General features: G+C 38.0%; 1 protein-coding gene across 1 annotated transcript; it reads left to right on the forward strand.

Moving 5' to 3' along the window:
• Window positions 1-8852: 8852 nt before the first annotated feature.
• LOC140926123 (uncharacterized) lies at window positions 8853-14449 on the forward strand. The gene is made up of 5 exons (XM_073375916.1): window positions 8853-8865; window positions 11400-11540; window positions 13413-13437; window positions 13576-13744; window positions 14267-14449. Exons 1-5 carry the CDS (start codon window positions 8853-8855, stop codon window positions 14399-14401), a joined length of 483 nt encoding a protein of 160 aa, XP_073232017.1. The 3' UTR covers window positions 14402-14449.
• Window positions 14450-18138: the final 3689 nt, after the last annotated feature.

Raw genomic sequence — 18138 nt, forward strand, 5'->3', positions numbered from 1 at the left:
TAGTGGAATTCACACTATTTTACATAAGAATTTTTTTAAATTGGATTGTTCAGGATGAGATTAACAAAAATTATAAGAACATACTAAGAACATACCCAGGCTGAGAGTCAATTAAGAACGGGTTTCTGTCTCTCTTCTGAGTCTCTCTTTGTGTGACTGGAAGGCTGTACGGAAAGTCAATAAGAACAGACAGATTAGCCTGGCCTTTGTTTATATTAAGAATGTTTTACAGAACGAACAGAACAAGCTCCATGAACTTCTTCCTGCTCGCAACACATGTACCTTTAACCTAAGAAGTATGCGGAAGTTTAAGCCAGCTTTTAAGACGAACAGGTTTCGTAGTAGTTTTATTACCTTTAACGCCCTTAAGGCTTGAACGGTTTTAGTAGATTTTAAACCTCTTCTATATATTTTTTTTAGAACATATCACAATGTCCTTATTTGCTGTTTTAAATCACTTGTAGTCTTTTTAATGTAATTATCAATATTCAATTTTTTGTAAATAATCGTATAATTCAATTTTTAGTTGCAAATCGGTTATTAATAAACTATCTGTCTACCGATCGATCGATCGATCGATCGATCTATCTATCTCTCTCTCTCTATCTATCTATCTATCTATCTATCTATCTATCTCTCTCTATCTCTATCTATCTATCTATCTATCTATATCGCACTTTGTTTCTCAACACATTGAATTACATCCTCTAGCTCTTTCGCGTCAAATGTGTCCCAAAAATTATTGGCTAAGATCTGTATATCAACGAAGGTACTTCAAGACTTGCTCACCTTTATATTCGAAGCTTTGAAATCGATTTTCTATAGACGATATTAAATTTACAAGTTGATCCCTTTTAACTATTTCTAACAACACTCATCTTATAGTCATTCATTTTGTTATACAGACAAGGTAACTAGTTATGAGGAAACCAGTGATACCACCATAACTACCCAAAAGATGCTATAGAAACCTAAGTCTACTAAGAAATTTTGAAAAATAAAAATACACACCTTCCGTTCAAATGTGTGCTTGTCCGCCTTGATATAGAATTAATTTGTCTTGCTTTGTCATTCTAATGGGAAAAGAGCGCTCGAATGTTCCTCTCCCAGTAATAAAAATATCATATTTGTAACAAGTTTCACACGACTTACTTTAGCACCAAATTATAGGAGGAGCCAAGATTATATTGCTACTGAATTTATCTTTTCGGCAGATTTTGGATATCTCTTGATTGTAAGGTACGAGAAGTGTAAAACGTTAGTAGTTCATGGTTTCAGTGCTGAAATTGAACCTTATTAGCGTAATATTTAACAGTTAATCAATGAGACTGAGTATCTTATGAAGAATTATGGAGATCGAGGAGGGTGTTATCCGTCGGCGAGACTCTAGGCCGAGGTGGATAACACCCTCCGAGATCTCCACAATTCTTCGTATGATACGAAAGCCGAATTCAATAATTGTTTTGTTATTCATTCAAATAATTACTAGTTTAAAAATATAGCAGCAAAACATGCTTACTTCCATCGATGTTAACTTCATCCTTGCTAGTGTACGTTTAGGGTTGTCAGCTCCGAAAATATTCTCCAAATAGCAGATGTCGCCTTTCGAGTTGCCTTCTTGCTGTTCTTGCCATGTTTTTAGCTATTATTTCGCCTAGTTCTTTCTCTTGAAACAAGTGAAATGTCCGCCATTTTTGTTTTCACAACCAAAACAACTCAAACTCGTCCCCAGGTCCTCTCGGTTAACGGTGCATTAACCTGCAAGGAAGCTGCACTTGTGACGTCTCGGTTGATTAATCGCAAAATTCTTCCAAATTTGGTCATCAGTAACTGGTTATGGTGAATTATGCGTGTGCTTTAAGCTAATCAGAATCGGGGAAATCTTTTCAATGAATAATAATCTAAAATATGCTATACGTAACCTTTCAGGTCTGGATAAACACCAACAGTGTTTAAGCGGACAGGTAAGTGAAAGAGCTGAGGCACTGCTTTAAAATACTGAGACGAACACCTTGGTCGTGTTAATTTGCTGTCGATGTTCTTATGGCAAACAAACTTCTTCCAGTGGATGTACTTTTTACACTAATGGGCCTGTGTCTACAAGTGCTGGCCAAAAATGGTAAGATAAAATAAACAAGGTCAAACAATAAATTCCCTACAAAGTCGTTTTCGAAAGCTCATAGCGCAGCAGTCGTACAAAGTCGGCCGAAACTGCCCTCCCGATGAATATACGCCACCCCTATTTTCGGTAGTTTGACGATAATTTTTGAGGCTCTAAGGTGCAAGAAACTTGCCGTGAACACAAAATTGGCATTGGGAGCAAAATATTGCATTTCAAGACATAGAAGAGTTGTGACAATACAAGTTATATGCTTCTACTTTTCAAGATTACAAGCCTATACCATACATTAACTAGTGCCCTTATAAAGTCATAGTACTCTGGATTGCCTTGTTAATAGTCTCTTCTGACTGTTGAAATGCACTAAGTATTTTGTTGCTGTCAGAACCAACATAATCAAACATTTGTAACTAACTCTAATCTAACACTTTCATTGCACTAAAATTTTGTTCCAACGCAGCCCCTAAATCACGGACTTCGACTCCGCGCACAGATAAGCATTTCCACCAAAGTTTCACTTGCATTACTCGTTAATATATTGTTTGTCTTAGCTTTTCAGAGAGCTTATTTCGCAGTTATTTCGTCTCTACTTGAACATATAACCAGCGCGTGCATTTCAGTCGGTAATTACCAGTAACAACCCAAATTTTGTGGTCTTTTTAAGAATTAACAGTTTTTCAGCACCGTCTAGAAAAGACCGTACAGTGTACGTATTGTACCCTTAATCCTGCGTGCCTCTAGCGCATGATAGGGAATCCCAGTCAAGTTTTATAGTTTTACAAATGAGTGGTTAATACTGTTACACTTCTTGTGTAATCTTGATCGATCGATCGACCAAGTTCGAAACTAGGAATGTCGATGTTTAAAATTTATATAGCCCTTTGCTCTACCAATAAAAACTTATACGATAGAAAAAGATAAACAAGAGTGATGATAATCTTTCATTATTTAAATATTGAGAGCTTCATAATTCTAGTGTAGGCCGACTTATCAGCACCTACAGGTGAAGCCAACAAAATGCAGTTTTCACTCCTTCCTGTTTTGTTTTTGGTTTTTGCATTATTTTTAGCAACGACGCCTATATTCAGCGGTAAGAGGTGTATTAAGATCGAATTAGCTTTTTGGGTCTACTGCATTGTGGATAAGGCGTAAAATTTCCTTGGTTTTAGATCTTAAAATGTATCTTTTTACCCTAGAAATTTGGTTAATCTTTTGTTTTTGTTTTTGTTTTTGTTTTTGTTTTTCTTTTCTTTTCCCAACTATATTTTATACTCCAAATAACCTAACATAACAGTACAATAAACTACAATATTATTCATTCGAAATATTTCTCAGTCAGTCTGATTGCCTCAAATCTCAAGCTTACTTCCTCATTAATTACTAGCTAGCATTGATCTAGCATTGACAAAAATTGGAAGACGTTCCCGATATCCTGAAAATGAGGTCAATATGATGACACTGAACACTGATATTAAGATGATACTAACCACTTCTTTACTTCCAATGCCCCTCCCCGCATCCTTTTATCCCCTTCCCTATTCGGCCGATCAGATGCATTCATTTGTAATTTATTATAAGTAATATAATTATAATATAATACCTATGACATTCCTTTTTGTCAAGACCAGGAGATTGTTTACGATTGCTCCATTTACACATTTCATATGAAGTCCAAGATTACCTGGGAAAAAAGCAAGAATCTTTGCGAGCAAAGTGGTAGCAAGCTTGTTTCCATGGAACGTTTAACGGCTGAGTTGAGCTTCCTGACAAATCATTCAGAAATCTTTAAAATGAACACTACTGAATATTACATTGGATTAAAAAAGTATGGCCACAAGTGGGTATGGATAAGTGATAACAGCACATTAGAGGAGACTGAAACGGGGAAATTTCCTTGGGCTACGGGTCAGCCAATGGGTGATGGAAATTGCGCTAAAATGTGGCGCACGAGCCCGTGGACTTACGCATATGACGACGTTAAATGCACGACCATAACGACCTGCACTGGATATATCTGTAAGAGGCCGTTGACATCTTTGGAATGGGGTAGAAATGGTGAGTCGCTAGAGATAGTGAATCATATATGCATATCATGCTTGCTTGCTTTTAAGTACCGTCCACCAAACAAAAGCTTAATTATGCACTGACAATAAGATTAAACAAGAAAGCTCTTAAAATCCGCGGCGTTTAGCCTCGCTTGCTTGGAGACTAGATAAGAAATGAGGAGGTGATTAATTCTACACGAAACAGGATTTACTCGCTAAAGGTTTTTCACTTCCTAGTTATTTTATCGACGGTCAAGTATTTCAGGACATTTACTTTTATATCGTATTCGACGAAATGTTTCTGAATTGATTTAGTACGCGTGTTAACGACGACCGGAGTTACGTTTGCGGTCGCAGGTTATACGAGTGTGTCGGTTACACGAAAATTCTAAGGCCTCGATTCGAGAGAAATTACCTCACTGCCAAAGATAAGAAAAACCTGATGAGAACATGGCGCGTCAGTTCAATCATAGCCTCCCCGCAGACGTCCTTTGGGGTTCGTTTGTCACGCATTCATTTCTCCCCCACGGACGTCTGCTAAACAGAGCCGACATTTATGTTCACCAATCACAAGCCGTTTACGGTTTTTTGTAAAACGTAACCCGAGCCGCTTCTTAAGATTCGCACGATCAGTGAGGCTTTTGATCGAGTGTGCGAGAAATTTGTAAGTAATACAGAGTTAAACAAGTATCAGAGAGAAGCTATCCTGCAAATTTTATAGCGAAGACCGATGAGTTCATAAATTTGCCGACGGGATTTGGCAAATCCCTTATCTATCAAGCTTTGCTGCTTGTTTGCGACACAGTGCGTGGAACTACTGGACATTATTGTTGTTCTTGTTTCGCCCCTGGTAAATCTTGAAAGATCAATCTACAAAGCTGGAAAATATTGGTATTCCTGCTGTAACGCTCAGTTATATTAGCAAGAGAATATGACGGTTGTCGAGAGAGGGACTTTCTCTGTTGTTTACGGAAGCCCAGAAGCTTGGTTGAAGATCGATCGGTGGAGGAAATGTTAGCGAGTGACTTGTACAGTTAGTATGTGGTCCTTGGTCCGCGACTTTCCCGAGCATGATTAAATATTTCGTCGAGAAATAAAATACAATGAACAATGAAAGGTTCAATGATTTATTGATTATAAGCATTCTTTCTTTCTTTGAAGGAGCGAGATTAAAGTTTGTGGACAGGTAGGTTAATTTGTCGTTCTAGCTTGAAGTTTGGACTTCGGCGGCACCGTGGTCATGTTTACTTAGCTTGTGAATAAATAAAACGCACCGGGAAGACGTGCCTTTTTGCAGAACAAGTTTTCGGATAAACCTTTTTCTGCCGTTGGAAGCACATTGCTGTAGACTTCGAATTTTTTGTTTTACCGACTCTTGAAAAAATATAACCAAATTTCGCGTAGTGGTCCTTGGTCCGCGACCCATGACCTTGGTGGAATTACATTTCGCAAAAAAGGAAACGGCCTTTGTTTTCGAAGAATGCTTTGAAAATCTTCTTCTTTAGACCTACCACAACTTCCGAAAAAATTATTCAGCTGACTGCAACTTTATTGCATCATTTCTGTGATTTTTTCAAAACGTTTGAGTCGTCTCAGGTAGAAGATAGCTGTGCAAATAAATAATTCTCTTGAAGAATACAAAGACACATCAACGTCCAGAGCACGTTTGATGAGCCTTGCAAAGTCGACTGCTTTTTTCCAAACACGAACTTGGTCCTTTCCTAAATTACAGCTGCAAAGAAAACAAAATAATTCGCTTCTTATAACTTTCTTCGGAGTCTCATCCATGGAATAAATATTCCTCTAAAAAAGCGAGAAATAATTCGTAGGTGCCGTTTTCACTTATATCACAGCGCGTGATTGGCTGATCGTGACACAATAACTAACCGCTTATTGGCTTTTTCAAACAATCCAGAACGTAAATGTCGGCTGTGTTTAGCAGACGTCCGTGGGGGAGAAATGAATACGTGACGAACGAACCCCAAAGGACGTCTGCGGGGAGGCTAGTTCAATCATCGCCGAAAATAACCGCATGCTCAGCACAAGATTCATTTGCATACAGTGACAGTTTGCAACACCCGACCAGTTATTTTTTTCATAATTATAATTCTCCTTTTTTTTCTGCGACCACCGAAGAGTTCACGTATTTCAAAGTAATCAACGTTTTCAAGCAATAGATTTCGTGGACAGAACCGTTCCGGAAAAGCTCTAAACCTAACCTTTCTTCGCAAAACATACGTGGCTTCGGTCACGCAACAAATATTATTCCAAGTTTCCGCGGTCTCCGCTACGAACGCCTGGGACAACAACCGTCGTTTAATGCACTAAATACGAAGAAAAAAAACAGCTTGCTGATCATTAGCCTGCGTAGCAAGCGTTTCCGTTTGGTTTCGGAGCAAAGAAATACCGAGGAAGGGGATTTGTGGTTTTGTCCGCGCGAGAAATGAAACGAGAGCTCTTTTACTTGCGCCACTTTTCTCGCGGTCTTGACTCTCGCTCTTTTCTCCTAAACCGCACAGAAACGCTTGCTACGCAGGCTAGCAGATCATGAGTCTCGCTGCTTACGTAGGCGAGACTAAACAGTAGAAAGTCGTTCATATCCACTCATAGTAAAGTCTGTAGGCTTGACACAACAAGAGATTCAGTGGTTTTGAGTTCAAGATGAGCCATTTCTCCAATCTGTTATGGGAAACCGTCAACGTCATACAGGCGACAAGTTTCAAGTTAACACACTGAAATCAACAAAGATGATCGTTACTCTCCCGTAAAAATTCAAAACTTTTTAACACATAGACACCACACCTATAAAACCCAAAACAGATAGAGCGACCGGAATATTAGTTGTTGGTATGTTTTTGCTGATCGGGTATTCTTAAGATCCTACGTTCGGCAGCATAATCGTTTATCGTGGTCCTTTTGCAGTTAATATTGAAACGTTTCAACCCCGTTTAACGAAACACGATTTGTGACGTCGTATGGAGGATAAAATCAGGTGATGACATAATGCAACACCTTCAACGCGTGCGATAAAATATGTTAAATTTCACTTTTTCACTAAACAAACCTTATTTAAAAAATTCAAAATCTTAATACACCGTCCTGAGATACTCATAAATACTTTATAAATGATTCAGTGTGTTCAGTATGGTCTTTAACCTGCTGGATACATTCATTCATTGACTTTAGTTTTGAGATAGCCTGTTCACAGACCCTCTATTCTCTCTTCAAAGTCCGTCGAGCGCGGGTGATAAAATATAAACCGCAGGGGATTATTGATCGCCAGCGCAAGGGGGTAGGGGTGGGGGGGGGAGAAGAAAATAGACGGTCTGAAGAGTCTGGGAGCAACCGAAATTTGCTTTTCCCAGGAAAAGCAAGTTACCATTGGCTGAACGTCGATTATCCTGTCATCATCATGTCAACGACTCATCACGCTCGCGTAATGCGAGTAGAAGCGTTAACCGCGACACTTACTATTGTAATTTACATAAACAAATAACATCGATCGAAAGCGCCGCTGACCCGTGAACCTGGCATGGAGTCATAATACAAGCTTGTGTTGACCATTTTGACCATAATTATCTTTTGTATCGGAGTGTAGAAAGCGTGCTTCGACTGTTTGGCACAATTAAGAAAACTTCATAAATAAACTGTTTTTGTAACCACCAGACAATTTACACTTTATCTACAAGGCTCATGTCCAAGTCTCTCAGTTATTTTAAGGCTGTAACATTTTTGCTTGTTACATTTCGCGTTAAAAAGTTGTTACATTTTGCGTCAAAAGTTGTTACATTTCGCGTTAATGTTGCATTTTGCGTCAATTGTAACATTTTGCGGCGTAACAAGGGTAGCTGGCATTTCAGCCATTGCATTTACTTGCTGCAGAACCATGAGGTGATGCGTACATTCTGTTTTTTAAAAACCGAAAGCTATCATAATCGTGCTTGCTTTCTTAAAAGCTGGCTTTACTCTCTCTCTCAAAAAAAAAAGATTCTCGGTAGCTTTACGGGAACGGGATGATTACCCAGTAAAATTGACGTATAAACAGCACCCACATATCCTACAATAATTTGATGGGCTGATTTGTTTCGGCGTCGGACAGTCTTTTAGCCGGCTTTTTTGGCGTAGAAACGCGACTCCGAGTGCCATTGTTGTTTGATTGTAAAATACTTAAGACTCAGTACGGCGAACGCAGAGGTAACAATGGTGTGGGGTTGATATGAGGGAGGGGCTTAATAAACCTCATTTTTCCCAAAGATGTCTACTGACATTCTTTATTTTTCTTTCTCGCGCGCTCGCCGATTTTTTCGAAAAGAACGAAAAGAAATATAAAACAACGTCTGTGTTCCGGCTAATTTTGAAATGAACAGCTAAAGCCTTCCTTTATTGTTACGCGGCACTGCACAGTCTCTTCTGCATTGATTATGAATGTACTGATGCAGTTAATTTACTGACATCATGTCGAATCCATGCATTTTCTCGATTTGTACTACAGAGCGTAGAACTTCGTCTAAGCAATTCTCTTTTTAGAGAGGACAACTAAGTCACCAGAGCTGCCGAAAAGCACAGCACCTTCCCCAATCGGTGGATCATCTGTTGGGACAGCCACAATGAAACGGTCCACATCGTCTTCACAGAGTCAATTTACGACCAATGATTTGAAGCCACATACATTTAAGGGTTCTACGACAATGGTAACGAAAGGTAAGCCATGCAATAACACCATAAAGCTAAATGTAGTACTAGCAATTCCTGCTTATGGATACATTACTGTTTTCACGCCTCCTTTACTGGCTACCGTTTTTACGTGCCCGAGCTCACTGAGTAGTCGTTCCCGGGCAAAGGCAGTAACCAAATAACTGCAACATTGATCCTTTTTTCGGTGAACATACTCTTTTGATTTGTTCTTCAGATCTTCAGATCATAGGCAGTATACAAACTGAACCATTTTGTGTTAATCCTATATTAATTGTTGCCAAGAGGGGATAATTTCTTGCGTAGCTCAATGTTTTGAGATCCGGCAACATAGCTAGTCATTGCACTTCAATGTCCTTTTTTCCTCATACTGTAGCATAACAACCAACAAACAATGCCAAATCCTCAGTGGTTCAGCTGTTCAGTGTTAGAGTCAAAAACACTTCCCGAACCGACCTCATTCAGAAAGTCCATCATATATGACCTATACAAATCTTACAGATTAGTTGTTATTGTCCTATAGCCTAAAGCGGGCAAGTGGTTGGCCTTGTTTTTGTTTTTGTTTGTTTGTTTGTTTGTTTGTTTGCACTTTTTCTCACAGATCTAGCCAAGATTTCATTCCATTAAAATGGCTAAATAGGTTTGGAGTCTGACTCAATAAATGTTGAGATTTTTGGATTGTTTTTAATTTTTTTAATGAATACAATCATGGGAGGTGCTTGGAGTGATCATTTTTAAGGAAAAAATTAGAAAATGTTGGATTTAGGTTTATCGGGAATTAAAAGCAAGGGTAATAATTTGTAAAAAAATAACCAGGTAGTTTAATACCAGTACCCGGCCAGGTACCAGAAAAACCATGATCTCCTTTAAATGTAAATTTCTGAAATTCTCAATTCGACAAAAACAAAAACGGACAAGCAAACCAAACCAACCAGATTACCCCCTTGAGGTTAATTACCTGGGTATAATTTGGGTGTTTCCACGTGAATGCTCATCAGTCATTCATTTGTACCCTTCGGGATAACACCAGCATATAATTTAATTAACAATTAACAAGAGAGGATAAAGGGGACAGAGAAGGCATCCCCCATACACCCCCTATTCCATAGGTAATTCGTCTCTAGTTATTTTTAACACCACAGATCTCAAGGGCGATTAGACAACAGCCAATCACATAGCGCAAATGTGTTACGCGTGGATGACCCACGCTCACAGCCACGCGTCCTTCACGAATTGACGCAGAACAAAATGGCGGAAGACGCGGAGATCGATATTGCTATTCGTTTTGGCGACAAAGACGACAGAGAGCTGTGTCAGCGAAACAGAAATTAAAAAAGAATCACCCTTCCTCTCTTGTATAGAGCTAACAGTACAGCAGGGAAATCCTTAACACACTGAACATTCTCTCAGGATCAGTTATAATTTACAGTTTGAAGAGAGCAATTTCTGGTTTGATATTTATCCTCTTATTAGTCTTTTGTTATTCAACAAAAATAACACTTGGCGTTCACTTGCTTTATTGTACAAACGACCGGTTTCAATAGATCGGCAAAATTTCTCGTTTTATTAAAGCACTGAGGTTACGACAACTTCGAGTTAAGCTAATTTCACGGGTTGTCAAAGAGTCCAGCGATTCCCTTTTCCCAGGTGAGCGCCAACTCACTTCGCTTCAGTATTCAGGAATGCTCTCGATCTCTTTACGCTTTCATTGCCTTTCGCCCGACATGTTTTACACGGCGTTTAGTCATGCGAAACCTCCACGAAACATCCACGCAGCACGCGAGGTAACTTTATCCTGTTTCTAAAAATAACTCAAGATGAATTGCCTATGGAATAGGGTGTGTATGGGGGATACCTTCTTTGTCCCCTTTATCCTCTCTTGCAATTAATAAATGAGGCTGAGTATCTTATGAAGAATTATGGAGATCGAGGAGGGTGTTATCCGTCGGCGAGGCCGTAGGCCGAGGCGGATAACACCCTCCGAGATCTCCATAATTCTTCATATGATACGAAAGCCGAAGTCAACAATTGTTTTATTATTCATTCAAAAAAATTCCTAGTTTAAAAACAAAGCTAAAACATCCATCGACGTTAAGTTTACCTTCGATAGCGCACGTTTAGGGTTGTTCAGCTCTGCAAATATTCTCCAAATAGCAGATGTTGCCCTTCGAGTTGTGTTCTTGCTGTTTTTACCATGTTTTTAGCTATAATTTCGCCTAGTTCTTACTCTTGAAACGAGTGAAATGTCCGTCATTTTTTTGTTTTGACAACCAAAACAGCTCAACCTCGTCCCCAGGTCTTCTCGGTTAACGATGCATTAACCTGCAAGAACACTGCATGTTTGACGTCATTTCCTCATTAAACACAAAATTCGTCCAAATTTGGTTATCAGTAACTGGTTATGGTGAATTATCGGTGTGCTTTTAGCCGGTCAGAAGAGGGGAAATATTTTGAATGAATAATAATTGTTTTTACGAACTTGGTGTACTCTTCGTCAAGGAAACCGGCTACGTGTTACTTACAACACTTTTTCAAATTGGCAGAGGTACTTCCGGAGGGCATCTTCTATGAATCTCCCGATTTCACTACAATCATCTTAATCCTGCTAGCTTTTATCATACTGGTTGTTTTGATTGTATTGTTCCTCATTTTTGCTTGCCGGCATCGCAACAACAAGACAAAAGGTATCTTTTGTTATGTCTTCTATACTGCATAATATTTGGTTTCCAAAACTCTGATTTAATCGCCGAACCAAATGATGTTTTTGAAAATATGGGAAAAAATAAATAAGTTTAGTTTCCTAAAGAAACCCTAGTATTGTGTCGGTGGGGGATTTAGTATAAAAGCTGTTGGAACTGTTAATAAATAGGCGTACGGGCAATTTTTTGCCAGGTGGGAGGGGGAAAGGGGCGTAAACCAGATGCCCATAAACTTGGCGCAAGTTGCCCAAATTTTTGCGAAACAGTAAAAAAGAAACGAGGGGCGTAAGATGCGCTAACATAGGGCTAAATATGAAGTGAAAATATTCTTACATACAAATGCATCACATGAGCTCATAAAACACATTAAAAGAAATGGCTGTATTTGCCATTCTTATGACGACCAAAGATATCAATGATACGATCATGTTACTGACGATTTTACTGACTCGTTGTTGCCCCACAGTGCTGCGGGGGTAAGTTTTCAATCTGCGAAACGCACAGAATGATCATTCTGCAGAACACAATCTAGCAGGTACCACTCCAGGGATATGTACCACATTAGAAAACACTGGAAACATATCAAATAGATCATTTTCGTGCGTTGTCTCCAGAGTTTCTGGAACGGTCATGTAGCCTAAACTATTCATTTGCAATTTTCGAAGCTTATCTAATAAATTCCCTACGATTTTCTGAATTTTTTATAGTTCTCAGATTACACTCCCCAGGTTAGGCTATTTTCGGTAGGAAAAAGGGAACCTAAAATTTTCGGATTCAAAAATGTGATGGAGAGAGGAATAAAAAAAATTTCTCTTTTGCAATTCGTTAAATTGCTTCTAAAACTTTTGGGAAAATAATACTGAAGCCCTTGTCTTAAAATCCGAAAAGACTTAAGTTCCCTTGATGATCGAACAGATAAACATTTCATAGCATCGCTTTGAATGCATTTCTAGAGGTCTAAAAGTACTCTTGATAGCCTCAAAAGTGTTTTCAACGCATTTTGGAGGAAACCGTTGTTGGGTGCCTCTGGTGAATAGTTGGCTCCAGTTCACGGGAGTTGGTCCAAGTTACATTGTTTCAATTTCATTAGCATACATCACCATACCCAAAAACAAAAGAAAACGAAAAATCACCTGAGATAGAAAGTTAGCTAAAACATAAATACGTGGGGACTTCCAATATAGTAGAGAGAAGGACAGGATGAAAAAGGACTGCAAACTAAACAGTGGACAAGACGCTTTTAAATACAGCTAAGAATCACTTTTACTGGTCAACTAAACCGAAATCCTGCTCATTAAAACAAGGGTTCGAGTTTTTGGATACTTGATTGAAAGTTTTATTTGGGCTGTACGATTTGAAAGCAAACACATTTAAGCTGATAGGATCTAAATTTCGGACCCCTGGTTTCAAAACAAAATGGGAGTGCAGTCGCACAAACATAGGGTCCTAAAACCGAACCCTTAGTTCAATGTTACAATTTTGAACAGTAGCTGGTGAGCAATAAATGGCTAAAAAAGAACTATTTAGTGTAGGGCTTTTTACAAGGTACAGCACCAAATTTTGGACCCTTCAATTGAACCCTGTGTGGTAAGCAATTTAAAACTGAGGTCTGGAATACATCTTCCTTAAGTATCATAAAGTGACCTTACTTAGGACAATAAAAAATACTACGCTTAAAACGACTATTTTCGTTATTTTGTTAAAGGATTGAAGTCCTCCAAAAATGGAAGAAAAACCTGTTTTTTTCGTCAAATTGGTAAAATGAAAAAACTGAAAATAGAGTGGAAAGAGTCTTTAGTACGTGATCCTTTTTAACTATCTTTTTTCAGTTCTGTTCTTTTTTTTTTTTTTTTGTAGATGCAAGAAGAGAAATTGCTGAAAGGTAGGCAAAGAAATGCCCAATGCTCATAATTGCGTTGTTGTATTATTATGTCTGTATAGTTTCACGATTCTTGCTGAAGAACATTTACATGTATTATCAAGAAATTTCATGCTCTAAAATGCTGCTTTTTTCATTCAGGATTCAGCTTGAAAATCAGGGCAGCTCTTTGAATCCAACACAGAATGCAGCGGCCACACAACTCAGTGGGATGTCAGGTGAAATCGGAGATGGAAGACATGAACTTGAAACAACACGACAGCCTCGCAGGACGGATTGTGGGTACACCATGTTGAGTCAGTGTACAATGGTAAGTCCAACTTCTTATGCCGACGATTTACAACTTAAACGACAGTGAAAAGGAAGAAGCTTCTCTTTGCTCTGTTAGATGATAAATCTTCAATCATTAAATTGTTATAGCATGTAACCCTATTCAGTCTTGCTTCCTGCTGCTGGGAAGAGAAGGGGAGATCAAAGATACGGTTTATAATTTTAGAGCCGCTCATGATGCGGCCACCAAAAATTACACATAATAATGCACTCAGCATTTTCAACATCAAGGTGTAGTTAATCTGCATGATGTCAACATTAGGTCATATTAAACTTCCTAGCAGAACCTAAATTTCATCAAGTTATTCAAAAAACCTTCAACAATCCCTCCGGTCTGAGTTGGAGTTAGAGAATAATTCATTGTAATGGTAGGGTGATGAGCGTTAGCTGACAGACAGTATGACCATTGGTTCTTGAACAGATTTCGTTATTGCTTCATCTGTTATTATTACTTCATTTAATGTCCTTTTCTAACTAATTCTTTCCTTCGTTAATTTTTCAGACACAAAGTGAAAGAGTCTACGCTTCACTTACAGCTTGTGAATCAGCAAATAGTAACCGCAACAGACCCTGCAATAAATCACCGATATACGTCAATCAAGGATTAGCTTTTCTCCCTGGTCTACACAACAACTGATGTTTTGCGGTTTAGAATTTAACCCTGTTGGAAAACAAATTGAAATAATGATTTCAACCGGCTAAAAGAATGTATTGTGTGCAATTTGTAACGTGTAATTTAGTGGAATTCATACTATTTTTTTTAAGAAACTTTTTAAATTAAATTGTTCACGATGAGATTAACAAAAATTTTAAGAATGTACTAAGAACATACCCAGGCTCAGACTCTATTAAGAACGTGTTTCTATCTCTCCTCTGAGTCTCTCTTTGTGCGACTGGAAGGCTGTACGGAAAGGCAATAAGAACAGACAGATTAACCCGGCCTTTGTATACATCGCACTTTGTTTCTCAACGTATAGATGGTTTTCACGGTGACGTCATCAAATTTTAAAGTCAAAATAATGAGGTTTTACGAATTCTTATTTACCCTAGGTTGAAGATAAACAAAAAATAAATCTTTGTACAAGTTTCCAGTCCCGCAGCATGTTCCATTTCGAAATTACAGCAATTTGAACTTCCGAGTTTTCACAGTGCGTGACACCAAAATAGGAATGCTGTCTCGTTGAAAAAATGTCTCTCCTCCTGATTTTCAGCAGTTTAACCTCTAGATCTTCTAGTAATAGAAGATGTGTTTATGTGTACATATGCTAGCTCTCGAGTGAAAAGAAAGAACTTTTATAGAAAAAGTGAACTCCAGATGGTTTTATTGATTTCCGGCGGCCATTTTTGTTTACCAAAACTGTACACAAATATGGCGTCTCCATCATGAAAGCTCTACAAAGGTGCGTAAAACGTTTCGGCAAATAACTCAGAAACTGTGGGCCGTAAAGACCTGAGACTTGCACAAATTGTTTATACATTAGTCTTTTATCACATTTCGTTTTCTTGGCTTCTTCCACTGAACGGTTTCCAATTTATTTTTTGGGGGCCGTGTTTATTGCGTGACGGTGAAAACGATCTATTGAATTATGTCGTCCAGTTCTTTCGCCTCAAATGTGTTCCAAAAATTATTGGCTAAGATCCATATATCAACGAAGGCACTTCAAGACTTGCCCAACTTTATATATTCGAAGCTTTGAAATTAAGTCGACTGTCTATAGACGATAATAAATTTACAAGCTGCTTGACCCATTTTAACTATTTCCAACAACTCTTATCTTATAATCATTCATTTTGTTAATACTGACAACGTAAGCTAGTCATGAGGAAACCAGTGATGCCAGCATAACTACCCAAAAGATGCTATTGAAACCTAAGTCTACTAGGAAATTTTGGAAAATTAGGATACCCACTATTCCGTTCAAATGTTTGCCGTTGTCAGCCTTGTTAAGTTATATAATGAATTTGTCTTGCTTTGTCATTCTAATGGGATAATAGCGCTCGAATGTTCCCTCTCACGGTAACAACAATATCATATTTGTAACAAATTTCACACGACTTACTTAAGCACCAAATTATAGGAGGAGCCAATTAAGAACAATTTCCTAATTTTTCTTTTTCGCTTCAACGTCCTGGTTTGTTTTAAGATTATATTGATATTAACTTAATAACCTTTTCCGCAAAGTTTGGACATCTAGTTGGTTATAAGGTAAAAAAAAGTGTAAAGCTTCCTTCATGGTTTCAGAGCTTAAAGTGAACCCAATTAGCGTAATATTTAACAATTAATGAATGAGGCTGAGTATCTTATAAAGAATTTTCATGGAGTTCCAGATCTCCATAGTTCTTCATATGATACGAAAGCTGAATTCAATAATTGTTTTATTATTCATTCAAAATAATTGCTAGTTTAAAAACATAGCTAAAACATGCTTACCTCCATCGATGTTAAGCTCATCTTCGATAATGCACGTTTAGGGTTGTTCAAGTCCGCAAATATTCTCCAGATAGCAGATGTCGCCCTTTTAGTTGTCTTCTTGCTGTTCTTGCCATGTTTTAGCTATTATCTCACCTAGTTCTTACTCTTGAAATGCGTAAAATGTCCGCAATTCTTGTTTTCGCAACCAAAACAACACAACCTCGTCCCCAGGTCTTCTCGGTTAACGACGCATTAACCTGCAAGGAAGCTGTACTTTTGACGTCATCGGTTGATTAGTTGCAAAATTCTTCCAAATTTGGTGATCAGTAGCTGGTTATGGTGAATTATGCGCGTGCTTTAAGCTAATCAGAATCGGGGAAATCTTTTCAATGAATAATAATTTAAAATAAGCTATACGTAACCTTTCAGGTCTGGATAAATACCAACAGTGTTTAAGCGGAGAGGTAAGTGAAAGAGCTGAGGCACTGTTTAAATGCTGAAACGAACTCCTTGGTTGTGCTGTCGATGTTATTATGGCTAACAAACTTCTTCCAGTGGATGTACTTTTTACACTAATGGGACTGTGTCTACAAGTATTGGCCAAAAATGGTAAGATAAGATAAACATGGTCAAACAATAAATTATCAAAAAAAAGTCGTTTTCGAAGCTCATAGCGCAGCAATCGTAGGTCGCCTAAACCGCCCGCCAGATAAATTGGCGCCAACCCTATTTTCGGTAGGTTGACGATAATTATTGAGTTTCTGAGACTGATGTAAGGTGCAAGAAAACTTGCCGTGAACACAAAATTGGCATTGGAAACAAAATATTGCATTTCAAGACATATAAGAGCTGTGACAATGCAAGTCATATGCTTCTTCCTTAATTTCAAGGTTGGAAGCAAATAAATTGAATTAACTAGTGCCCTTAAAATCATAGTACACTGGATTGCTTTCTTATAGTCTCTTCTGACTGTTGAAATGCACTATTTTGTTGCTGTGAACCAACATAATCAAACATTTCTAACTAACTCCAATCTAATACTTTCATTGCACTAAAATTTTGTTCAAACGCAGCCCCCAAATCAAGTTTCATTTTCATATTGTTTGTCTTAGCTTTCCAGAGAACTTATTTCGCAGTTATTTCGACTCCACCGGAACAGTTAACCAGCGCGTCCATTTCAGTCGGTAATTACCGGTAACAACCCAAATTTTGTGGTCTTTTTAAGAATTAACAGTTTTTCAGCACCGTGTAGAAAAGACCTTACAGAGTACGTATTGTACCCTTAACCCTGCATGCCTCTAGCACATGATTGGGAATCTCAGTCAAGTTTTATAGTTTTACAAATGAGTGGTTAATACTGTTACACTTCTTGTGTAATCTTGATCGATCGATCAATATTACACAGGAAGTTACTTATAAGTTTATTTAGTCCCAAGTTCGAACTAGGCATGTCGATGTTTAAATTTATATAGCCCTTTACTCTATCAATAAAAACTTATACGATAGAAAAAGATAAACAAGAGTGATGATAATCTTTCATTATTTAAATATTCAGAGCTTCATAATTCTAGTGTAGGCCGCCGACTTATCAGCACCCACAGACGAAGCCAACAAAATGCAGTTTTCATGCACTCCTTCCTGTTTTGTTTTTGGTTTTTGCATTATTTTTAGCAACGACGACTATATTCATCGGTAAGAGGTGTATTAAGATCGAATTAGCTTTTTGGGTCTACTACATTGTGGATAAGGCGTAAAATTTCCTTGGTTTTAGATCTTAAAATGTATCTTTTTACCCTAGAAATTTGGTTAAATAACCTTCACGGTTTTTCTGTTGTTGTTGTTGTTGTTGTTGTTTTGTTTTTTTCTTTCTTTTCCTAACTGTATTTTATACTCCAAATAACCTAACTTGACAGTACAATAAACTACAATATAATTCATTCGAATTATTTCAGTCAGTCTGA

Source organism: Porites lutea, chromosome 2 (genome assembly GCF_958299795.1).
Source record: "Porites lutea chromosome 2, jaPorLute2.1, whole genome shotgun sequence".
In the NCBI taxonomy this organism is placed as follows: domain Eukaryota; kingdom Metazoa; phylum Cnidaria; class Anthozoa; order Scleractinia; family Poritidae; genus Porites; species Porites lutea.

Bases quoted from the DNA above. Each gene is read 5' to 3' on its own strand.
- LOC140926123 (XM_073375916.1), top strand. The intron at 11,541-13,412 runs GTATCTTTTGTT...TTTTTTTTGTAG, and splicing joins TCGCAACAACAAGACAAAAG to ATGCAAGAAGAGAAATTGCT. The intron at 13,745-14,266 runs GTAAGTCCAACT...TTAATTTTTCAG, and splicing joins TGTTGAGTCAGTGTACAATG to ACACAAAGTGAAAGAGTCTA.